The sequence below is a fragment of the Hemiscyllium ocellatum genome, chromosome 7, assembly GCF_020745735.1.
Source record: "Hemiscyllium ocellatum isolate sHemOce1 chromosome 7, sHemOce1.pat.X.cur, whole genome shotgun sequence".
NCBI classification, from domain to species: Eukaryota; Metazoa; Chordata; class Chondrichthyes; order Orectolobiformes; family Hemiscylliidae; genus Hemiscyllium; species Hemiscyllium ocellatum.
The window spans coordinates 33,989,698-34,016,317 of record NC_083407.1 but is presented as its reverse complement, the minus strand read 5'-3'; the positions used below and the strand labels follow the sequence as shown (position 1 = coordinate 34,016,317).

At 39.0% G+C, this 26,620-nt stretch overlaps 1 protein-coding gene across 1 annotated transcript in view; it reads right to left on the bottom strand.

Moving 5' to 3' along the window:
- The window catches only part of LOC132817331 (low-density lipoprotein receptor-related protein 1-like), a 1,680,787-nt gene extending 1,671,933 nt beyond the window's left edge, over positions 1 to 8,854 (bottom strand). Inside the window, exon 1 of the mRNA XM_060827740.1 lies at positions 8,704 to 8,854. Within this exon, the coding sequence (XP_060683723.1) occupies positions 8,704 to 8,854 (151 nt within the window). The remainder of the gene's footprint in view (positions 1 to 8,703) is intronic.
- Between the last annotated feature and the right edge of the window lie 17,766 nt (positions 8,855 to 26,620).

Genomic DNA, 26,620 nt, shown 5'->3' with positions numbered 1-26,620 from the left:
GAATCAGCATTGAATCATAAAGATTCTGAGGGGGCTGAAATGCGTAGATGTTGAAGAATTAGTGGAGGACTCTCAGACTAGGTGACATAGTTATAGAACGAAGAGACACTCAGTTTTAACTGAGAGCTGAAGGAATTTCTTCTCTGGAGGAGGGAGAGTTCAGACATCCAGTACACCAGAGATCTGTGTGCGCTTGATCATTTAAAGTGCATGTAGACAGAGTTTTGAAAGATGTAATAGTATGGAGATGAGCTGGCATGGAAAACATTAGTTGAGGCCCAGGGTGGACCAGCCATGATCTTGTTGAATTGTGGGGCAGGTTCAAGGGGTCAGATGGTTTACTCATTTTTCTTACATTCTTAAAGTACTTATGATCTTAGCAATTCAAAATTGAGGTTACTTTCAAAGACTTTGGCGGCACGGTGGCACAGTGGTTAGCACTGCTGCCTCACAGCGCCTGTCAGACCTGGGTTCAATTCCCGACTCAGGCGACTGACTGTGTGGAGTTTGCACGTTCTCCCCGTGTCTGCGTGGGTTTCCTCCGGGTGCTCCGGTTTCCTCCCACAGTCACAAAGATGTGCGGGTCAGGTGAATTGGCCAAGCTAAATTGCCCGTAGTGTTAGGTAAGGGGTAAATGTAGGGGTATGGGTGGGTTGCGCTTCGGCGGGTCGGTGTGGACTTGTTGGGCCGAAGGGCCTGTTTCCACACTGTAAGTCTAATCTAATCTAATCTAACTCTATGCATGTTCCAAATATTTGGCATAGGTTCCAGTGAGGCCACCTGTCTCAAAAATCATTGGATTTGATGAAAATGCATCTTCTTGTGTCTTTTCTGCAACATAGCAGATGTGTTTGCTTTACTTGAATTGGTAGTTAAATATAAAAAGGTTCCTTAAATATCATAATGGGGCGCTATCTTCATGGGTTCAAATTTGCCTTTGAAATGGAGCAGTCAGATAGAGTAATAGAATCATAGAGATGCACAGCATGAAAACAGATCCTTCAGTCCAAACAGATATCCCAACCCAATCTACTCCCTGGCCCATATCCCTCCAAACCCTTCCTATTCATATACCCATCCAAATGCCTCGTAAATGTTGCAATTGTAGATGAGGCACCTTTCCTTCACACCCCAGTGTTGGGATTCCGACAGCACCTCACACTGCAAGACTGGCCTTATCAGCAACCTTGTAAATTGAGCCCAGGTCATTTGTTCACTGCACAAACTTCATGCTGAAGTAGAGCAGGTCAAAGCAAAGCAATCCTAAAGAAAAGTTGCTACCCTGATCAGATCATCTCTTGCTATATATCACACACACTTGAATGAGCCTAAGGCTATTCCCATCACACCAGAAATCTGCCCAGTCCACTTCAGATTTGCCTGGGATGGTAGGATTTCTCAGAAATTTGAACAGCAGTTGAAGCTACCCATTTCACGCTGCTGCAGTAGCGATACAAGCAGTGTTCTTCACTACCAGGATACTGCCAACAGATGCTCTGCCTATCACAAGTTTTGGTCTATGAATTGCACCACCAGTGTGATGCTAAGCATATAGACTGTAACATCCCAAAGATTGGTGGATTGTATATTCCTTAAGCTGCTCACATTGGGGAATGTACTGCCTATATTCATGCCCGTGCTTGATAAGCACAAAACATAGTGAGGTGAGACTTTATAGAGAGACATTTGCTCAATAATTCTGGATGTGCTAAGAACAACACTGACAACTAACTCAAGCTCATCAGTCATGCTCGCAATGTAGGATACCTATGCACACTGGCAGTCACATATTAATACGGGGCCTGTCCTTTACAGGGAGAGAGAACATGCATACATTAACAAAATTGATGATGGCAATTTTCTTGTTTATTGCTTAGGGCAGAGTCATTCTAACTTGTTTTTTTTTAAACTGAGGAACCGATGGCTGCAGGAGCATAGTTCTGTGAAACTGGCATTACATGTAGACAGGGTTGTGAAGGCAGCTTTGGTAACGATTGGTTTTATTAGTCAGAATATTCAGCATAAGAGTTAGGACATAATGTTGTGGCTGTGCATGACATCAGTAGGCTACGTTTGGAATACTGCATACAATTATAATCACCGTGCTGGCGAATGGTTGTTATTGAACTAGAAAATGTGCAGAAAATGTTTACAAAGGTGTTGCCAGACTGTGGGTTGAGTTATGGGGAGGATGGATAGGCTGCGGGCTTTATTCCCTGGAATATCAGAATCTGAGGGGTTTAGAAAAGGGGTATTAATAAGGTAAATGGCAAATGTCTTTTTCAAAGGATAGGCAAGTCCAAAACTAGAGGGCATAGGTTTAGGGTGAGGGGAGGAAAGAGTAAAAGCGATCTGAAGGGTAATGGTTTCACACAGAGGGTGTTGTGTGCATGGAACAAACCACCAGAGAAGTGGTAGATGCAGCCACAAGAACAATATTTCAAGACATTTGGACAGGAATGTGAATGGGAAAGGTTTAGAGGGGTGTGAAGCAACACAGGCAAATAGGACTGGTTCAGTTTGGCATATCAGGTCAGATGGATGAGTTGGACCGAAGAGTATGTTTTCATGCTGTATAACTCTATAATCAAAGCTTAACAGTTAATATCAGTGATTATCGATCTAATATCTTCTCCATGACAATACCTCTACCAGAGATCACTTACCAACTAATCAGCACTTTCTTCTCATACATTATGCTTTAAATTGGTTTTCTTACAAACGTCCTGCTGGATGCAGGTTGAAAAATTTATCAGCAATGGAAGTTTCTCACATATCTTTCAAGGATAATAATCCAAAATGTAATTGTGCAAATCAAATTCACTGCATTTCCGTTTTATACATAAACATTCAGTTTCGAACTTCAACATCTTTGGGTGTATTTTCTGAATATACACAATTATTAATTTTCCAATTTCACCATTGTTTTCTGAAACTTACTTTATTTACTGATAACTTTGGACTGATTCACTCTGTAAACATGCAATGTTTAATTCCTCATCCAGAAAATGAACCAATGGGCAAGGCCAATATTTACTGTTCATGAGAAAGTAATGGCAAAACATCCCTGAAAGATTGCTGGGGAAAAGGGGCAGCTACTGTGTGTCTAGAATCTCACAGGTTAGATCAAGCAGCAACAGCAGATTTCCTTCCTGAAGGAGGGTATTACCAAACCAGAGTGGTTTTCTTATGAAACTCCAGTAAAGTTTATTACCATCATCTGATACTGATTTCTTTATAATTTCCACATTTGTTTGATTAGCTTTATTTAAATTAACCAGCTGTCGTGATGGTATTACGAGCTCAGGTCTCTGGAAGTAAATACAGTAACAGAGCCTTTAGGCTATAATATTCTTTGGTGAAATTTTGTCAGGGCTGAAATCATTCTTGGTATGTCTGTCTCAATTATTCCGCAAAAATCACACACAAGTTAGTTTTTCATTGCATCGTGCAGATGAATTGAAAATTATATGTGAATATCCAAAAGTAAAATCATCAATGGCATGTTGCATCAACAGAGTGGAGATTGAAGAATCAGATATTGTGGTCTATTAGCTAATCCTTAGTCCAGTAAAGAAAAAAAAATCATTGCTGCAATACAGTTTTGGTTAACTTCAGGTTCCTTGTTTTGCGATAACCTTTGTATTCTTTCATGGGATGTGAACAATGGAACAATTTCCCATCCTAAATTTTCTAAGCAAATGGTGGTGAGCCACTTTCTTGAACTACTGCACACAATCTGATGCAGGAACAGTCACAGAACTGTGAGGGAGGTAGTTCCACAATTTTGCACTAGTGGCAGTGAAGGTACAGAAATATAGTTCCAAATTAGGATGGTTTGGAGAGGATCTCGAAAGTGGTGACATTCCCCTGTATTTGCAGCACTTGTCCTTTCATCACAGAAAAAGCGAGTTTTGACAATGGCTTTGAAAGAGTTTTGGCAAGTTGATGCAGTGCATTTTGTAGACTGTACACAGTGTTTTCATTGGTGATGTAACCTTCTGTCGTTTTTCTCTTTTGATGAATGAGAGTGAAATGATGGGGCCAGACTGGATATTTCCTGCTTTTTATAGGTTATACATTCCAAGACAATTTTTCACATTGTCTGACAGATGCCAGTCTTGTAGCTGTGCAAGAAAAGCTAAACTCGAGACACGACACAATCAGAACACTAATCATCAGAAATACAGCTAGAATGTTGTCAGGGTTCATAGCTTTTGCTGTATCCAGTCTCACCAGCCATTTCTTGCTATTAACTGAAGTAAATTGAATTAGTTAAATACTGGTAGAGATAGATCACTACCGCACAGTTCTGGTTGAAAGTGCTTGCAAATATATCAGCCTTGTTTGCACAGAAATTCTTGGTTTCTTCATCACTTAGAATTGAGACATTTAAGGAGCTTCTTTTTCCTCCAGTTACATAGAGTCAGAAAGTCATAGAGCCCGACAGCACGGAGACAGACTCTTTGCCCAAAGCTGGTCCACGCCAACCAATTTGTCTGTCTATGCTAACCCCATTTCCCTGCACTTGGCCCAAATCCTTCTGAACCTTTCCTTTCCATGCATTTGCCCAAATGACTTTCAAATGTTGTTAATGTAGCCACCTCAATCACTTCCACTGACAGCTTATTCCATATGCACACCACCCTCTGTGTAAAAAAACAAGTTGCCCTTCATGTTCCCGTTTCTTCTTTCCCCTCTAATCGTAAACTGATGCCTTCTAGTCCTGACTCCCAACCTTGGGAAAAAGATTGAGTGCATTTACTTTATCCATGTCTCTCATAATCTCATACTTCTAAGGTCCTGCCTCAATCCTCTATGCTGAAAAATATGTTGCTGGAAAAGCGCAGCAGGTCAGACAGCATCCAAGGAGCAGGAGAGTCGATGTTTCGGGCATAAGCCCTTCTTCAGGAATGAGGAGGGTGTGCCAAGCAGGCTAAGATAAAAGGTAGGGAGGAGGGACTTGGGGGAGGGGCGTTGGGAATGCAATAGGTGGAAGGAGGTGAGGGTGATAGGCCAGAGAGGAGTTGGGGGCAGAGAGGTCAGGAAGAAGATTGCAGGACAAGAAGACGGTGCTGAGTCCGAGGGTTGGGACTGAGATAAGGGTGGGGGGAGGGGTTCCTAGGCCTTCCAACCACAAGGGATGAATGCAGATTTCTCCAGCTTCCTCATTTTCCCTCCCCCCCAACCTTATCTGTCCCAACCCTCGGACTCAGCACCGCCTTCTTGACCTGCAATCTTCTTCCTGACCTCTCTGCCCCCACCCCCTCTCCAGCCTAATCACCCTCACCTTAACCTCCTTCCACCTATCGTATTCTCAACACCCCTCTCCCAAGTCCCTCCTCCCTACCTTTTATCTTAGCCTGCTTGGCACACCCTCCTCATTCCCGAAGAAGGGCTTATGCCTGAAACGTCGTTTCTCCTGATCCTTTGATGCTGCCTGACCTGCTGCGCTTTTCCAGCAACGCATTTTTCAGCTTTGATCTCCAGCATCTGCAGTCCTCACTTTCAGTCTCCTATGCTCCAAAGTAAAAACTCCTAGCTTGTCCGAAATCTCCCGATAACTCAGAACCTTGAGTCCTGACAACTTCTTTGCAAATTCTTTTCCACTCTCTTTTCCAGTTTAATAACATCCTTCTTATAGCAAGGTGACCAAACCCGAGCACAATGCTCCAAGTGTGTTCTCACCAACATCCTGTACAACTGCAACATAACTGACCAACTTCTATTCTCAATGCCTTGACTGATGAAAGACAGTGTATCAAAAGCCTTCTTCACTACCCTGTCCACCTGTGACTCCAATTTCACAGAACTGTACACCTGAACTCCAAGATCCCTCTGCTCCACTGCACTCCTTAAAGCCCTACAATTCACCATAAACTTGCACCTTGATTTGACTTTCCAAACTGCAGGACCTCACACTTACCCATCTGCCATTTCTAGGCCCACTTTCCCAGCTGATCAAGGTTCTGCTGCAATTTATGATAACCTTCCTCACTGTGCATGATGCCACCTATTTCAGTGTCATCTGCAAACTTACTAATCATACCTTATACATTCTCATCCAAATTATTGATATAGATTACAAACAGTAAAAGGTCCCAGCACCAAATCCTGAGGCACTCCACTAGTTACATGCCTCCAGTTTGATAAGCTTCCTTCTACTCTTACCTACCATCCACCCAATGTGTATCCAATTTGCCAGCTCCTCCTGATTCCATGCGATCTCACCTTCTAGAGCAGCCAGTTAAATATTGATTTTCTCACCACCGTTCATGATTGACTGTGACAAAAAAACAAAGCTTTGATCTGATCCATTGATTGTGATGGTGCTTAGTTCTGTCCGTCACATGCGCTTCCACTATTTATTGCACATCTAGTCCTGTCCTGTAGCTTCTCCATGCTGGCATATCATCTTTAAAGAATGCTTGTTACTGTTCCTGAGAAGTTATCCTGCACTCCTCATTGAATCAGGATGGATCTTTACTGGATTGTAACAGTTGAGGGATATGCCAGATCATACACATGTGATCAGGTTTGACCCTCTGATTTGATACTTATTCTAGACTGAATAATGTACCAGACCTTTAGGGTACAGATTGTGGTCAAATAAAAATCATCAGCTGATCATTCACACCACTTCATGAATGCTGAGCTTTGAGTACATTAGATGACATTCCCTATAGTGTGGAAACAGGCCCTTCGGCCGAACAATTCCACACCGACCCTGCGAAGAGTAACCCACCCAGATCCATTTCCCTCTGACTAATGCATCTAACTCTGTGGGAAATTTAGCATGGCCAATTTACCTGACATGCACGTCTTTGGACTGTGGGAGGAAACTGCAGCACCCGAAGAAAACTCATGCAGACACGGGGAGAATATGCAAACTCCTCACAGACAGTCACCTGAGGATGGAATCAAACCTGGGACCCTGGTGCTGTGAGGCAGCAATGCTAACCACTGAGCCACCGTGCTGCCAAGTAGGCAGACCTGTTCTGAGTGCATCCCATTTGGAAGGGTTGTTCATTGTTCAAGTACTGCTGAATACATATCTATCAGGGTACCACACAACAGAATGTCTCTTTTTAAAATATTGTATTCATCATGGTATATGGCTGTCACTGTCTAATCTAGTTATAATGATCATAATTGTTGCTAATAAAACATCTGGAATTAAGTATCTAATGATGACCTGCAACTATTGTCAATGCTCAAGAAAAATTCACCTGGTTCATTTATGTCCTTAAGGAAGAAAATTTTGATTCATTTCTGGTCTGGTCAAAATGTGACTTCAGACTCACAGAAATGGGTCGACTTTTTAAAAAAAGAAATTAGTGATGGGCAACAACTTCTAGTCCAGCCAGCAATAATTCACATAAATAAATGTTAAAGAGAGAAAATCAAATCAGTTCCAATTAATGATCTGCAGGGAAGGGGGAGATGACCATAAAACGGAGCTTTGGAGTTAGGTTTAACCAACGCTGAACTTAAGTTGCCTCTGTTGGAGCATACGAGGAGTTGGGCTCAGAAACTCATGAATATTCACATGGACTTAGGTCAGAAACGAGTTGATTTTCAACCTGGTGTTTCCTCCTCTCTCACCTTGTTTCCCCATCTCCCTCTCCCCTTCCCACTCCTACTCCTACTCTTAAATTCTTTCCCCTCACCTCTCGCATTCTCATTCATTGCCCCTTTATAGCCCTTCCCCTCTATCTCTATTCTATTCACCTTGTCAGTCTTCCTCAGCTCCCTTGAACTTCAGGAAAATAATCCATGAAGCGTTGCAAACATTTGCGCCAGCACTATTACCCCATCTGCAAACATTTTCCATTGAAATGAACTTGGTCAAAGATTGATTTTCCTGGAGAGACTTGCATACATTTTGGCAAAGGCAATTTCTTCATTGAAAATGAAAACAATAAAAAATTAGCGGGTGTGACCCAATGGCTTAACAGTCATTTCCACTTCAACAAAACAGCTCGACTCATGTTTCTCCTATGTCACTCGAATCTCATTAGCTTCTCCCCATGGTGTGACTGCCATCTCCATTCCTTCTTCCCCAAGACACTATCCCTATAAGCCTCATTTCCAAAGCCAACCCACAGACTCCTCCTGTTACAGCTGAATGCCTTGGGTTGCTTGCTGCTTGTCAACTCAAGTTTGTTCTCACCTCCATTGGCTGCTGATATACTCATTGGAAAATATTCTGCCACAACGTATGTGGTCCATGGCCCATATATTAGATCTCCATTTTAAAACAAATAGCTCTATCCTGCAGATATTTATAACTATATCTACAGATCATATTCATTTTTTCGATCGACAGTTCAAACACAACAATCTGTAACCATGTTCTGTTATTATTCACGTCATTCACAGAATAAATTCATAATGTGAAGAGAGCAGGGATACATTTTCGACATATTACCGCAGTGGGAACCAATTCTCCTGAATTAAAGTTTACCCAGTACACAATCTGAAACAGTACAATGTTTAACATTTTGTCTATGAGGTTCACCGAAGAAAGTTAGCTATTGTTCAACAATGGGTTTCTTCCCCAACTAACCAAATGCAAAAGCTAATCTTATATGCTATACTCCTTCACCTTTCTGCATTAACCAGTTTATTTCTTTACACACCCTGATTGAACTGTTTTTTCTGCAAAAGCAGATGTTACTCAGTCTTCAGTGATCCCTTAACCTGACTGCATTCTGCTATGACCTATATCATTGAATCCTTTTAATTGTATGCATCCTTTGGCTGCTGCGATCATCTCTTGATTATTCCTGTTACTTCTGTTGGAAAGGTCCAGAAACGTTGCATCACTTTTCTCATCTTCACTGCTGTCCATATCTGAACCAGCAGATATGGATGGATAATGTGATTACCTGTTTTATGTACTTAATCTTCTAGTCTGATTTTAGCAATTTCTATATGATTGCAATGAGAAAAAAAGTCAGTTTTTTTATTGTAATAGTGAATTCAAAATATAATGGGATTAGCTAAGATAACAACATTTTTTTTTCCTGAGGATAGTGTTAAATTATGCTCCTGAGCAGGTCAACAACATTACACGACGCCCAAGAGAAGGAAATGGTTCCCTTGACAAATTAATTCAGCGTCCATAAATATTAACAGTTTACTCATTCCCTGAATGAAGCCCTAAAGGAGACAAATGCAAAAACTCAATGAGAAACAAATTAACAACCTCAGCTCAGTACACGTAGCATACACAATATGTTAGAGTCAAAGCATACAAGCAATTTATGGATGAGTATTAAGAGACATACTTTATTTTACAAAGAAATCCACAAAAATCAAGAAACAATCAAAAGCAATGTGACAAATTATTTATGTTTGGAATACTCCAGTCAAATCATACCACATGGCAAAATGTAACAAGTTTAGAAAGCTTAAACAATGCTGTATTATTCTTCAGAAATTTACTTAATCTCATCTTTAGATAGGGTGGTACATGAGCCAAATTGTCACAGAGAATTTAGACAATAATATAAAGCCACTTTGTAGTAAAATGGTATGGTTTAAGGTTTTGAAGCAGGGCTGTGATCTTGGTAGGAGATTAAGAAAAGTTTAATTGTGAAAATTATATTAATATATCTCGTCATTTCCAGTAGCAGACTGTTCGACTTCATTCTTAGTCACATATTGTTCTAGATTATCAGCCTGAGCTGAGCTGGTAGCATACTCACTTTGGCATCAGAGATTGTGCATTGAGGTCCCATGCCAGAAACTTGAGCAGAAACCTGAATGACTAATAAGGGAGTGTTGCGTAGTCTGAGACGCCACTTTTGAATAAGATGTGCAACCAAGACACAGCCTGCTTTTAAAGTTGAGTTCTTTCTCCTAAAGTTTCTACTGCACAACATTAAAAAGGACATAAATGATATCCCAGGCACCTTAGCCAATATTGATCCCTCAATTAAAATCACAAACTTAGATTATCTGGCTGTCATCACTTTGCTTTTATCAGGAGCTTGCTGTGTTAATATTGGCAACTGCATTTCCTGTATTATAACAATGGTTACTGTTCAAAGTATAGAAATGTAATAAAAAGTGTACAATGTTGCCCCACACAGTACTTAAGTACCTAGGTACACATTTTAGGTACAAGGGTGAAATAAAGAAAACAAATATTACATTACCTGACAGTTATTCATAGTATAAGTTAGAAAAATAAGAAATAAAATTAAAAAGATAAGGATTACAGTCTTTCTTTAAATGGCCTGTTGTAGATCAATGTCAAAGTTAATCATGTGGTTTGTCTGGACTCACAAGCTGCTGACCACCTGCACCGGTCCCGAGTCCAAGAACTGTCCCAGTTCCACCTTGTCCTCCAGTGCACTCCATGCCTCCAGCCCACTCTTCTTTGACCCTTAGGCAATGTAATGATTTGACCACCGTTACAAGGTACAGCTTGTAATATGTTGCCTTCTCGTCAGTGTTTGATACAAGTGTTAGAAATCAAACTCATCGACACTAAAAAGAGAGTAATCAGCACTTTCAGTTAGCACTGAATTGGCCCTCAACGTCACACCCAAATTCTATGTAACTCCAATTGTGATCTTCCTCAGCTGTTTAGAGATTGTAATATAGTTTACTGTCCTTTAGTTGTTAATCTGGTTGGGCTGCCTTTGCTGGATTCCATTGTCATCCATCCAGTTATGGCCAGAGAGAAAACAAAGTAACTGTTGACTTCTCCCTCTGTTCACCCTTGAGTTGCTCCAAAATCAAATCTGGACTGCCTCCCTTCCATCCCACTCAGAGTCATTTCTCATCTTCATGTTGTCTTTGATAGTATCATGCAAAAGTACGTTAAGTTTTCTACTTACACCATCAGCACCCAGACCTATATCACCATCACTTCTTTCAGCCCTTCCATGTTTTGAATTATTGTATTTCTTATTTGACTTTCAATCCCAGATTTCTTCCTTCTGTTGGAATCATTGAAGTGATCGTCCTTGGACCCTGCAAGTATATCACCCCTTTTCCTTTTAGCTCTTTAAGACAGAGCTAATATTTGGCATCTATTTTAATGCTGAGATTAGCTTCTGATGACACACTATTGTCTAGAATTTTAGCTCCACCTCAACCTTAGTTTATCAGTTTCAAAAAAGAAGCCTTTAACCTAAGATTTGACTATCCCTCAGCTCTCTTGACCAGCCTCTCATTTTCCATCCTCCATACATCGGAGCTTCTCCAAAACAATGCTATACTTCTAATATGGCAACGTCTTAGATTTAAATTTTTGCATCAGCTTTTTTAAAATTCATTCATTAGATGTGCACCTCAATGTCTCGGCCAGCATTTATTGTCAATTCCTAATTGCCTGGGGGGGCATTTGAAAGTCATTCACATTGCTGAGCATCTGGAGTCACTTATAGGCCAGACCAGATAAACATAGCAGATTTCCTTCCCTGAAGGACGTGAGTGATCCAGATTTTTCCCTGGCAATTTTCAATGGCTTCATGGTCATCACTTGACCCTTATTTCCAGATTATTATTGATTGCAAATTCCTCCATCTGCCTTGGTGGGATTTAAACCCAGGTCCCCAAAATAGTATCTGGATCTCTTGTTTAATAAATCTAGCAATAATACCACTCGACCATTACTTAACCTACTGATAATTCTGTCATTACACTTTTGGGAACTATGTCATAATACTTGATCATGAAGTCACCAGTGTGATAACAATTTGTATTTGAGGTCTGAGATGACAGGAACATAGTAATAAATTGCATGAAACAATTCCTGATACTATGGAAAAGACTTTCATGAGAATTTCTACTGAAATCTTATTCTTGAATGTTTTCCAACCAAAAAGGTCAAACCTGTAAAATTTATGCTGGTGCATTTTTCTCTTGGGATAGAACTCAATAACAGCAAAGCCTCAAGAAATAATACAAACAAAATGCTGTGAATGCTAGAAATATGAAACAAACAGAATGCTGGGGAAACTCAATAGGTCTGGCAGGATCTGTAGAGACAGAAGCAGAGTTCGTAATTTGAGTCTGGTAAGACTCTTTTTAAACAATACAAAGTCAGTCTTCAGTACATTTTAAGATCTTGACAGTTTCCTGTCAGCAGCTCAATAATTTTTGTGCATTGATCCGTCTTAGTTGGTAATTTGCACTTCACAACAACGATATAAAACATATTTTTTGCAATGATCTTTTTGTGACTAATTTGTTTTTTTGTTATCATAGGAAATCAATATAAAACATCAGAAGCTTCTTAATGTCCTCACACAGCAGTAAGAAAGTCAATGTTTTCAGCATAAAAGAATATCCAACGGCAATTCACACAGATCCATAAATGAAAAAGTCAGTTAGCCAAAGAGGAGGAGACTATTTTGGAGTGTGGTGGTAGGTGGTGTTGCAGAGAAGGAACATGGGATCAGCAGGAGGCCATTCAGCCCCATGGTTACCTGTTCTATAGCTAAAAGATTTGGTTGAAGGACATCTTTATGGATTTTATTTAAAACAAAAAATGAAAGCATTCCTAAGGCCCATGTTTTAATGGTGGTTTGGGCAAGACAGTTGGAATTGCAAACATGGAAGTATATCAGCTAAACAGAGGTCAGAAGAGGTGGAAGATAAATAGAATTGAATTCATTCATATAAAAAAGGTCATTGTCTGAAAATTGCACCGTTGATATGAGTGATTAAAGGTATGAGACATTGACAAAAAAAAGCCACTAGTGGAGAACTTTCCTTACTCAGCAATGGAATGAGAACAGTCTCAGAGACAACCAATATAGAAGAGTCATGTAGGTAGGTTTGATCAACGAAGTGAGAGACACTAGGATGGGTTTGATCAATGATGTGAAGGTTGGTAGTGATCAAGTCAGGTCATTTCACCACATTTAAAGTCTAAAGGAAACAGATAAGCTCTCAATGTATGTGAACAGGAGTGACTCTGAAGGCTCAGGCTTTCACAGCAGGCCATTATGGCTAGACATTCTTTTGGAATCAGAACTCTATTACAGGCTTTGCATGTGAGCAAACCTCAAATGCTGTCCTAATTCATGGGCTGAGTTAAAGAGCAATTGCAAGGCTTATTTCGATTTTCAACAGGCTAATAACCCAGTATTAGACACTTTGCTACATGCAAGTCCATTTTCTTTAAATGCAATTTATTATGATTTTTTGTTACATTAGCCTATTAACTATTTGAATCAGAATCTAGTTTGATGGAAGTACCATACTTCCACTGCTTGGAGAAAGCTCACTGGATAAACGCAGAACCAATGATCAGCAGTTATTTATGTTTACGCTCCGATTGGCTGTCCATTTTGATTTGGCAGCTTTCCAAGTGCTTTGTATCTCTAATACCAAATAGTAGGCTAACTCCACCTATGTGGGAGGCATCCTGCAAGCTATATAGATCTAGTCAGAATATTTTGTATAAATGAAGCAAATGTTAACAAAAGGAAGGTAATCATTGTCGCGAGGAAATACAATGGTGCTGTATCCAAATTAAATAAGTTGTGTCCACCACTTTTTGGGATAGATTATCATCATGATTGTTCTTAGTCTTTACAATATACAGAACACACATGAGGAACACTGGATGTGGGAAATGGTCAGGCTATTTTACAAAGATAGTTGGTGGAACTGCCCAACTTGTCAGTAAATTGTTCAAAAAACCTACTCTGTAGCCCATCGGGTAGTGAAAAATTAAGTCTGGGAAAAAAAAACTAACCTGGAAACATTTAGCTTCCTAACACGATGTCCTCCCCAGTCAAAGATAATGCGACTCACAAAACGTAGCCCATGTTGTTACTGTACCACAAATATAACTGAACTTCCTAAAGAATCTTATGAGGGACATGTGACCAACTGTGGAATCATTGAATGGACACTGCTACTGGAAGGACACTTCTCAAAGATTAAAATGTTTTAGTGGAAAGAAATGGCATGTTTTCAGAGATTATCATAGTGTGTGCAAAATGTCAAAGAACAAAGAATAATAAGGCACAGGAACTTACCTTCAAATTACCAAGACTATGCCAACACATGGTGCCTTTCTAAAATAAAAATCTTTTACCTATACAGTACATATCCCTCTATTCCCTGCTTGTTAATATTTCTGTCAAGATGTCTTTTAAATGTCCCTATTGCATCCACCGTTACTATCTCTTCTGGCAGTACATTCCAGGCACCTAACACCTTTTTAAAAGAAAATCTTGGCTCATGTTATTGAGCTAATAATGCCGAACACTTGACTAATACTCTGGAGACATGAGTTTAAGCCCCAAGATGGCAGATGGTGAAGTTCTGAAAATAATTTGCAATCAAAGACTCATCTCAGTAATGCTGACCATAAACTAATCGCTTGCCAAATGCACACCCATCTGGCTTCGTAATATCTTTAGGCAGAATGAAATCTGCCATTTTATATAGTCAGGCATACATGTGACTCCATAGCAACCTGCGTAACTCTTAACTGCTTTCTGAAATTACTTTAAAACACTCCATTCAAGGCCAACTACAGATGATCAACAACTGTTGCCTTACAAACGAGATTTGCATCACAAGAAAATAATTACACATTTGAAAAAAAATTTTTTACTGTACTGTCTTTCAATACATTCACAGGAAGGACTCAATTCAACATGATAAGTCAACTGATGACATTAACTTTACATCTTTGAAATGACGTGATCGACACCCCTGTTCTTGTTAATGTCAAGGAAACCCACTATCCAGAAATGTTACAAACTCACTTGGAGCAAGTTTGACATTTCTTCCAGAAAATATGGAGCAAACAAAAAAGTGCAATTAGTAGGTTTGTTTATTACAATCAGAAAACAGAAATGGTTGAAGTGCATTGACAGGACACCCTTCAACTTTAACTACATTGAGGAAAGAAATAAAAGGTGTCAAGATCTTTCTATTCACCTAGAATACAATATATTGAGACAGGTGTCGATGTTACCTGTGGTTTATCAAATAACTATTACAGGGACAGACAGTTATATTAATCAGCTGAACACTTATGCCTGAAGAGATTCAGGTGTTATAATAAATGAAGGATTCTAAAAAGAACCAACCCTAGCTGCCACTACAGGAGGTTATAAAATGTAAATACAAATTCTTTACATAGAGGATTATGATTTACGATTTGGCTTTTTCAAAAATCAAATTATAATCGTTAATTACATTTTCTGATCATAAATATCTCGTTATTCCTCAATGTATTCTTGTCAACACATTGTGCTGGTCACATCCTAACATAATGCATTGCAGGATAAGGTACCAGACACCATCACCACAATTCTAGGGTGTCTCATCCAACCTGGAGGACAGGCCTAGCAGAAGTAGCAGGCCAATGGTATGCAGTAACGAGGGGATTGGCCTTTGGAGTTCACAACTTTGACTCCAGACGTGCAAGGTCTCATGGCATAAGGTGAAACATTGACAGGAAACCTCCTTAAAGATATCAATTCAACCCAAACCTCCAAAGAATACCCTCCATTGTGCTGTGTGGCACTATCACTGTGCTAAACCGAACTAACAACTCAGAACTGGGCATCCATGAAGCCGGTGTCCATTAGCAACAGAATTAAATTCAAAGACCATCTGCCTCTTCATGACTTAGTACGGCCAAGGAGTGGCAGATAGAGTTTAATTTGGATAATGGTGAGGTGCTGCATTTTGGAAAGGCAAATCAAAGCAGGACTTATGCACTTAATGGTAAATTCCTAGGGAATGTTGCTGAACAAGGAGACCTTGGAGTGCAGGTTCATAGCTCCTTGAAAGTGGAGTTGCAGGTAGATAGGATAGTGAAGAAGGCATTTGATATGCTTGCCTTTATTGGTCAATACATTGAGTTTTGGAGTTCAGAGGTCATATTTCAGCTGGACAGAACATTGGTTAGGCCAGTTTTGGAATTTTGCATGCAGTTCTGGTCTCCTTACCACGGGAAGGATGTTGTGAAACTTGAAAGGGTTCAGAAAAGATTCACAAGGATGTTGCCAGGATTGGAGGGTTTGAGTTTTAGACAAAGGCGGAATAGGCTGGGGCTATTTTTCCCTAGAGCATTGGAGGCTGAGGGGTGACCTTGTAGAGATTTATAAAATTATGAGGAACATGGATAGGCTAAATAGATAAGGATTTTTCCCTGGGGTGGGAGAGTCCAGAAGTAGACAGCATATGTTTAGGGTGAGAGGAGAAAGATTTAAAAGCTACTTCAGGGTAACCTTTTCACACAGAGGGTGGTGTGTGCATAGAACAAACTACCAGAGGGAGTGGTGGAGGCTGGTACAATCAACATTTAAAAAGGTATCTGGACGGATGTATGAATAGGTAAGGCTCAGAGGAAAATGTGCAAAATGCCTGGATAATGGGACTAAATTCATTTGAAAGGTATCTGGTCAGCATGGATGAGTTTGACCAAAAAGAGTGTGTTTCTGTGCTGTGCATTGTTAGGACTCTATATGCCCCACTCCATCATTATCATCAATCATTGAGATTAACCATGAATCAATGATGAGTACAGGAGGACGTGCCAGGAGCAGCACCAGACATAACTAAAAATGAGGTAACATTGTAACATAGGTTTCCTTGTGAGCTGAAATGCTGAAGTGCCAAGTGATATGCAAAGCCAAGTAATTCCACAGGCAATGGATCAGACCAGAGTTCAGCATTCAACAGCCATAATTGACTGGAGGCAGCAGATTCACAAATATCCACATCATTAATATATATCAATGCAAAATATGAAAGACTGATGCATGTCCAACCATTTTCAGCCAGAAGTGCTGAGTCGATCATCCATCTGAGCCTCTTCCAGAATTCCCCAGCAATACAGAGACCAATCTTCAGCCAATTTGATTCACTCCATGTGATAGGAAAGAAAAGGCTTTGGAACCTGAAAAGGCTATGGGCCTTGATAATATGCTGGCAATAGTAAGGAGATTTTGAGTCCAAAAACTGACATCTCCCTAGTCAAACTGTTCCAGTACAGCCACAAGATTAGCATCTACCTAACCACATGGAAGATTGCTGATACATGCCCTATACATAAAATGCAGGACAAATCCATCTCTCATTCTGCTCATGAACATCAGCAAACTGTTGAAAGGGGTCATCAACAGTACTATCAACACTTTTTTTTAAAAACAATAACCTGCTTGTTAATATTCAGTCAGAGGTCAGTCAAAGTCACGCAGCTCTTGACCTCATCACAACCTTGCTTCACATATCGGGGGACAAAAAAAACTCAACTCCACAGATGAGGTGGAAATAACTGCCTTGACATCAGGACAGCACAGAAACGGGGTGGTGGTGGTGGTGGGGTGGGGGGGGGGGTCATCAAGAAGCAACAGAAAAGCTGGAGTCAGTATGAAGCAGGAGGAACAAGATGCAGTGCAGCAATTCCCCAGACCCCTTAAAATTCATCTTCCAATTCTGCAGACACTACTATCTCGAAGGACAAGGGAAGCATATTCATGGGAACAGTATCACATAAAAGTTCCCCTCTCAGCCCCTAATATCCTGCCTTGGAAATACATTGCTGTTCCTTCACGGTCACTGGGTCAAAATCTTGAACTCCCTCCCTAACAGCATTGTGGCTGTACCTGCACCAAATGGATTGTAGTAGTTGAAAAGGAAGCTCATTGGCAACAACAAAATGAAAAAAAAAATCCTAATTGGTTGATTCTAAAAATAGACTTCTTGCATATGGTAACTCAGCTATTTTCTTACATACTTTTGATTTTTATTTTCTCTACAAGACATCCATCAGGTTGCATCTCAGACTTCAGGTTTAATGACTTTTCAGTAATGTACTGAAAGTGAAAGAAATCTGCCAGTATTTTCCATCTGTCCATGGGAGGCCCAGATGATTTTAATGGCCAGTCTGTTGATCATCTAAAATAAGCTTGTCAGGACATATTTCCACCTGCCCAAGTTTCCACCTCTTTGGAGAAGGTTAAAAATATTATAATTGGTTCTGGTGGTGTTCCTAACTCTAGCCCAGAAGATCTTAGTTTAAGTCCCACCTGCCATGGAGGTATAACTGAATAGATTAAGTTCGAAACAACAATTAATCAATTGCACATGAACATTTAAAACCCTTATATTCTCTGTCGTATCAATCTGGAGCACTAAAATATTCATCATATTAACAATAATCTCAATTGATTATTTTTAATAATCTCATACATGTGTTTTTTTGATGTTTTGTTTTGAAACTTCATTGATGCCTTGTTTCTACATGATGGCTGGATAATTTAATTGGTTACAATAACAGTTGCTCAAGTAAACAGATCAGCTACATTGTTTCAGGGTACCAACTTGAGCAATAAGACCTTGAATAGGAAAGAAAGAAGTGAACAGCTTGGGATGCACTAAAGTACCTTTAAGAAATGAAACATTTTTAGATTTCAAAATCCAAACAAGTCACCCAATTTAAACACAGTCTGGCCTCAAACAAATGTATGATAATAGCCTGGTCAGCTGTTTTACAGCTGTTATTTGACCATTGAATATTGATCACGACACAAGGTACAGGTCCCCAGCTCTTTTACAACTGATGGGGCCTTTTATCTCCAACTATTAGGGTAAACAGGAACTTAGTTTAACATTTTAATAGAAAAATTAAATTCTCAACAGTGCAGTACTCAATTAGTATTGCATTATAGCATTAACCTGGTAAAATGTATTCAGGTTTCTGAAGTGGGGCTCTTATGCAAGAATACCGAGAGAGGTACAACTTTGATGATGCTGCTGTTTGAGTGCAAACATGCATTACCGTCAACAGAATATCTATTTATAAAACTTCTTGATCCTTTTCTAAGTTGTCAAATTCAACTAACCATTCAATACCTATGGGCTGAAGTTGTAAAGCCCAGTTGTGATAAATAAAAGAATCACATAGCATCATTTTTACAATTTGCATGTTATTAAATTAAAGATGCACATGGTATGGTTAGTGTTGTGAAGTACATCATTTTTTAAAAAGAAATAATGAAGTCATTTGAGCAGTGACCTAAATTGAGGCATTTTATTTCAGTCAATTGCCTTGCAATTTGGAGATGCCAGTGTTGGACTGGGTGTATAAAGTTAAAAATCACAACACGTTATAATCCAACAGATTTATTTGGAAGCACGTGCTTTCAGAGCGCTGCTCCTTCAAACCACTACTCCACAACCACCTGATAAAGTAGCAATGCTCCGACAGCTAGTGCTTCCAAATAAACCTGTTGGACTATAACCTTGTGTTGTATGATTTTTAACCTAGCAATTCTCTGTAGTTTTAATGAGTGAAGTGTGTGTACTGCTGAGTTTCTGACTGGGAAACAGAAGAAAAGCCAATATCTTCAGATTTGACTTTCAGAACAAAAGTTAGGTATTTCTTTCAGAGGTCCCAGGAGTTTCTAGCTTAGTTTCTCTAAGCAGGAGAATGACAATGGTTCAGGGCAAGCAGGTCACTTCTGCAGAAGTGGGGTTCTTGACTGTAAAACTGACAAGTGAGGAGAGTTTGGACAGAAGTCTTCCAAGTTTTCAGCACTGAAAAACGTTCAGCATTCAGAATTGTAAAAGATTCATGCCAGCAGATGCGGAAAGGAATATTAAAATTGTCTCCACACTTCAGCAAAACAAACTGGAAAAACAGTGAAGCTTGTTTTGTAAAATGCTGTGATGAGTGATATTCTTCTTAGAATGAGTATCTAATGGATAGCATTTGGAAACTGGTTGAAACTGTGGGTTGATGTTGGCATTAAAATCTTTCTAACATCTGTATAGAATTGTTTATTTCTTTTGAATAATCAGCTTACATGCTATTGTTAAAGAACATCTGCAGCCTAGAGTGAATGTGTCTCAGTGACTAAACACCAAGGTTCAAGAATTAAATACACAATCTAGCAAACCAGGTTTCATTCTGGGATTTGGCTCATTATTGCTGGAATTAAAGCAATCTGGTTACCGACATAAATTCTTCGAGGGAATACAATACCAGACAACCTTTGAAGATGAGCATCAAAAATATTGACGTGCAAATATGAAAGCATTTTCAGTTTTTGCAAATCAGCTAATCCTTTAGGAATTTGAAAAGTCACAAACTACTGTTCGTGCATCTTTAGCAAACACCATTAGAAATCAAAGAGTTATGCAAAACATTTGTTTGATCTCCAGTTCTTGTTTCCAAAGACTGGAACATTGACTTTAACATGATCAGTCCACTCTACTGGACTAAGTACTGTAGTGACTTATTATTATCTTTTCAGGATGGCTGACCAGGAGATTCTCCTGCTCTTACCACCTACCATTCACATTTAGATAGCTTATGGGCTGATAGTTAACCTGTGGGGTCATGTTATGATCGCATCTTCTGTGGCTAACAAGTCCTGTTGCAGGAATCGATCCAAAATCTTCTAGCCCAGTGTTAGAGATGCCACGACTGTGCTGCAAGACCTCACATCTCACATGTAGCTCACACAACATTAGCAACATACATTTATATAGCAACTTCAACATTCTAAAATATCAACTTATCTCACAAGAATGTTAATGCAAATTTTACAACAATCATATAAGGGCATATTAATAAGAGGTGATCAAATGTTCAAAGAGCTGGGTTTTCATGGGAATCTTAAAAAGGTAGAGGGAGGAGTAGAGAGAAAAAAAAAATCAATGCGTTGGGCCAAGGCAGCTGAAGGCATAGCTATCACTGAGATCTTAATTAAAATTGGTAAGGTGTAAAACATCAAAATTAGAGAAGGGCAAAAATATTGATAATAAGGCTATGAAGAAATACAGAAGCAAAGGTTTATATTCCAAACTGAAAACTAACCATAATTCACTAAGTGAAGCAGTATTAGGGGATCAGAACTTAGGATTCAGATAATAGCGTTGTGTCCATGCTAAAACTTATGCTTTGGAAGAAATAGGAAGGGGTGTATGTGGAAGTGTGGGGACTGAAGGTTTGTTTTGACCAGGAGCTCATAAAATTAATATGTAACACTATGATTATTAGCAGCTTATTGACATCAGTTGCTAGAATCAAAAAGGAACAAGAGTTCACCTCGATGGCATATGGTCATCAAATTTTTGTGTCATTACGTGAAAATGTGGTGGGGTTAAGAGAATATAGAATCAAGCATCAGAAACTAAAATTAGGAACCAAAAAAAATGCACAATCTGCATTTCTAACTTTAGCAATGATAAGATTGTTATGCAAAGTGGAAGCCTCCAAGGAGTACAAGAGTTGTAACCTTTGACACGGAAATAGAAAGTTATCTAATATCACTGCTGTACATATTGGGGGCAGTGTTGGTTACTTCAGGTTAAAGTCTCTCCTTTGGATGATGGCTTCTATTTTCTGACATGTGATTTCATTAAATGGTGTACAGATATCAATAAGGTCCTCAGAAAAACAGTTGCCCGGTGGATTGACATAACTTAGGTCAAATATAAGACCATAAAAAGAGACAGAAGCAGAATTAGGCCATTCATCCCATCAGGTCTGCTCTGTCATTCAATGAGATCATGGCTGATCTAATAATCCTCCACAAATGGCTGGAGAAACTCAGCAAGTCTGGCAGCATCTGAAGCATAAAGTGACATCTATGATCATTATTATAATTACAAATTTGTTTGTGTTACAACATAGGAGACAGATAGTCAAACCTAATTGACCTCCCTATCCCTGTATTTGCAACATAGTAAAATTAAATCATTCAACGCTGCCCAAAATTGGCCCAATGATTTCTCATCAGCCTTTTTGAATGACCAACACCAAACACCAAGTTTATAGCTTTAACAAAAAGAATAACAGTTACCAATAATACAGTAGCATTAACAAAGTTAAACAAGATAATCTAGTTGTTATCCATAATTTAAATAAAATTTCTTTTGGCTCCAGACCCCATTCTCACTGAGATAGACACAGATAAATCAGAAAAATAAAATGAATGAGATGTAACTGGCTGGTTTACTTAAGTTGTTTTTATTAAAAAAACAAATAAAAAACAAAGAAAATTTACAGTCCAGGAACAGGCCTTTTGGCCCTCCAAGCCTAAGGTGATCCAAATATACTGACTAAACCAGTCGGTCAATTCCTAAGCGTCTGTATCACTCTATTCCCCATCTACTCATGCCTCTGTCCAGATGCATCTTAAATGAATCTACTGTGCCTGCCTCTACCACCTCTGCTGGCAACGCATTCCAAAAGCCCACCACCCTCTATGTGAAGTACTTAGCGCGTGTATCCCCCTTAAGCTTTCCACTTTTCAACTTGAAAGTGTGACCTCTCGTTATTGAATCCTTCACCCTGGGGAAAAGCTTGTCTCTATTCACCCTGTCTATATCCTTTATGATTTTGTAAACCTCAATCAGGTTCCCCCCTCAATCTCCTTTTTTCTAATGAAAATAAACCTAACCTACTTAACCTTTCTTCATAGCTAGCATCTTCTATACTACACATCCTCGTAAACCTTCTCTGTTCCCTGTCCAAAGCGTCCACATCCTTTTGGTAATGTGGCGACCAGAAGAGTGTGTAATATCACAGACACATGGGATTGTATCTTCCTTGGTTTCTGAAGGCACTGGCCAATGCCAGTAGCTTCCAGTGGGTTCCCAGGAATATTCACTGAACACTCATTACTGAGATTCTACTCTCTGAACTTTAAATAAGTTGATCATGGGAGGATCATGAGAGAGCAATCAGAAATCCTTCTTGACACTTTAGCAGCCACAGTCCTTCTGATAAAGTGCAGAGGTCAAAACAAATTTTGGTTTCTCTGCTTTTTATCCTCAACATGCTTTTGTTTAAATTGCTTAGCATCAGCCTCCCTGTAATGGCCCCTATTAACATTCAAACATCTGCCATCTGTTTGAGCATAAGGTATTTCTGTAACTGAAAAATCTACAGTGTTCTTTGAATAAGAGTCAATACTGAAATTATTTAAAACAGAGATAGTTAAGTTCTTGATTGCCAAGGGGGTCAAATGTTATGGGGAGAAAGCAGGAAAATGGGGTTGAAAATCTTATTAGCAAGATTGAGTCTGCTCCACTATTCAATGGGCTGAATGACCTAATTTCTGCTCCAATATCTTATGGTCTTCCAGGTCTTGCCTCAGAGAAATATTGGTTTATTCATTTTTTAAAATAAAAACTAGAACAAGCTGTTGTTCACAATTCACAGTTCCAAACTATTCACCTGAACTAGCATACTGTCCTCCGAAGATGCATATATGCAAATGACCCTCATGATGAGATGGTGGGCTGCTGTCTGCTATGGTAAAGTATCTACCATGACCTGACATTAGACTTGCTCTTAATTAGGTTTAAGATCGATTTTAGATTTTTTTTAGGCATGCTTTAATTAAACAAAAGCTTGCTGAAAGTTCAAGTTGATATTGTCATGGCGACGTAAAAAAAGCATATGGGAACAAAATGAACAGACAAGGAACTATGCATTTCCTTAAATAATCAGATTTCTGGATTGTAAAAATAATTGAAAAGCAATTGAACAGAAGAGTGAGTAAATTCAATGCCAAATCCAAACAAGTGAAAAAAAGTGAAAAAGGATGATGGAATTCAGATGGGGAAAGAAATATAGATGATAAGGAAATGTTAATGTTAAACTTTACTTTTTGAGAATCAGAAAACAATAAATCTGAAGAAATGCAATATAACAGGGAACTTCAATACCAGAGGAATTGACTTCAGTAACTACTACAAAATTAAGGACTTCTGGTTCGTGTCTTTCTTTGGCTCCAGATCTTGGAAGAATAACGACCTCTAGGGTTTACTTATGATTTGGAGATGCCGGTGTTGGACTGGGGTGTACACAGTTAAAAATCACACAACACCAGGTTATAGTCCAACAGGCTTAATTGGAAGCACACTAGCTTTCGGAGCGACACTCCTTCATCAGGTGATTGTCACAATCACCTGATGAAGGAGCGTCACTCCGAACGCTAGTGTGCTTCCAATTAAACCTGTTGGACTATAACCTGGTGTTGTGTGATTTTTAACTGTGTACACCCCAGTCCAACACCGGCATCTCCAAATCATAAGTAAACCCTAGAGGTCGTTATTCTTCCAAGATCTGGAGCCAAAGAAAGACACGAACAAATTACCATCAATTCGTGATCAATTAAATTTAAAAATATTTAATTTTGACTCAGTTTGGAGAATTTTGCAGCTTTTTTTGTCTGTTTTTAAATTGTTTATTACTGTCCTTTTTTACTCATGTTACTCATATAGTGCTATATATTTGCAGCTCAAAAGTGACTTGCAATCAGTTGACTTACAACATGCAGAATTACTTTCATCTTCCTGGCAACAGATGGAAAATTTGCACATCAGAAATAAAATCATCAGTCAGTGTCATTAACCTTCAAAACAATCAGCATCACACTGACTGCTCTTCAATCATATCCTTGTCCCTCACACATATTCCATAACCAAAGTGAAATAATTGCTGGCAATAGCTCCAAATTGCTTAATATAAAATGAGAAATATTAACATGACACCATGTATAGAGTAATTAAAAAAAACTAATCAAAATCTTAATTTTTTAAAATATTAAAATTATTTAAGCTGGTTACTAATATTCACAACACAAAACACTGATGGGAATTCTTTTCTGTTCAGTTCACAATGAAGCATGCACACAGATCACCACTCTAAATGGTCAATATCAACTCGAGAAACTCAACATTTCTGACAGTACAGTATAGGGAATAGTGAATAATAAGAAAAACAAAACTGGCAGTGTGTTGAATGCAGCAATTCATCCAAAGTTTTTGATGACATTAATAAATCTGTGAAGCTATGCAGTCATGGTTGTGACTGTCATCAGAATCTCTTGAATGAATTAGTACATTGCAACTCACTGACAGCCATCTATTATGGTGCATGCCATTCAGTAGAGCTGTCAAGTATCACCCATTTGGAGAAATCTTCATTAGTTTTGCTTAAAAATGCAACCCTTCAAACACAATCACAGTTCCACGTGGTTAAATTGGTTTGTGATTTGTCTCATTACCTTGAATCATAAAACTCAATTTTAAAAGTCTCAACTTGCAGATGATGTGCTTATTTAAAATCAAATAAGTTTTGCATCACATAAAATGGTGAGTGTTTTTTTAAGGTCATGACTTTTTTTTAAAGATTAGATTACTTAGTGTGAAAACAGGCCCTTTGGCCCAACAAATCCACACCAATCCGCCGAACTACAACCCACCCAGACCCATTCCCCTACATTTACCCCTTCGCCTAACACTACGGGCAATTTAGCATAGCCAATTCACCTAACCTGCACATTTTTGGACTGTGGGAGGAAACCAGAGAACCTGGAGGAAACTCACGCAGACACGGGGAGAATGTGCAAATTCCACACAGTCAGTCACCTGAAGCAGGAATTGAACCCGGGTCTCTAGTGTTGTGAGGCAGCAGTGCTAACCTCTGTGCCACCATGCCGCCCCATTAAATGAATACTCCTTCATTTAAATCACTCAAACAATTTTTGCAATATTAATTTCCTAATGATATGAAGATATGATTCCTATGACATTTGACACCATGATTCTTTCATATGCATTCTTAATTCAGTACAACCTTCTCATCTTGCCCCAAAATTTAAATAATGAAAATATGTAAGGCAGAGACAGAAACGTTACTATTTGGACTGAAAAGGAATAAATGGAGAGAACAGCAATCCTCAGTCAATTGCATTGGAGTGTGTAAATGATAGCTGATAGAGGCTAATGGAAGGGAATGCACATTTGCCATATCACTATTGCGAATACCAAAACTATAATTGTATATTCATATATAGCAATCATTCAAAATGGAGCAATATAACAATCTTCAAATATGCTTCAACTTTAATGTAATAAAATGTTCCAAAGTGCTTCAAATTGCCATTCTAAAACTAAACTATGGGACTGAGTAACCTTGCGATATTAGGACCATATGTTGAACAGCTTGCTAAAAGAGGTAAGCTCGAAGGAGTTTTATTTTTAAAGAAAGCAACATAGTTAAGTGCAGAAGATTGGATTGGTTATTCCAGGTGTTGAGAACGAAAACAGAAGTTGTAGTCACTAATGAGGTGTGGGAGGAGACCAGAATTGTAATAGTAAAGTTATCTTGGAGGGATCTGGGATTGTGGGAAACTATGCTGTTAAAAGGAGGAGTCAGGGTTGAGCGGATATGAAAACCACTTAAATTTTCTTTTAAAAGTCAGCTCAGTTGAGAGATACTGACCACAAAACAGTATTTGGTGCCTGTGAAGATACTGGTAGCAGTTTTTGACAACCTCAAAATCTGGAATTTGTTAGAATGGTCAGTCTGAAAAATAACAAAAAGGTAATCATGAGCATTTCAGTAATCTATGACAGAGGCAGTAACATAAGCAGACAGTTAGGCAATGCTAGAGTCAAGGAAATAGCTGGGCTTAATGATGGTATTCATATGTGGTCAGAAGCTCACCCAGAAGTCAAACACAACATCGCTTTTCTGAACGATATTGTTATCCTTAGACAGGTGCTGTGGTAAGGGATGGAATTGGTGTCTCGAGAATACAGAATGTGCTGGGGATTGAATGTGGATTTTTGCTCCCAAGTCTGACACCACGAG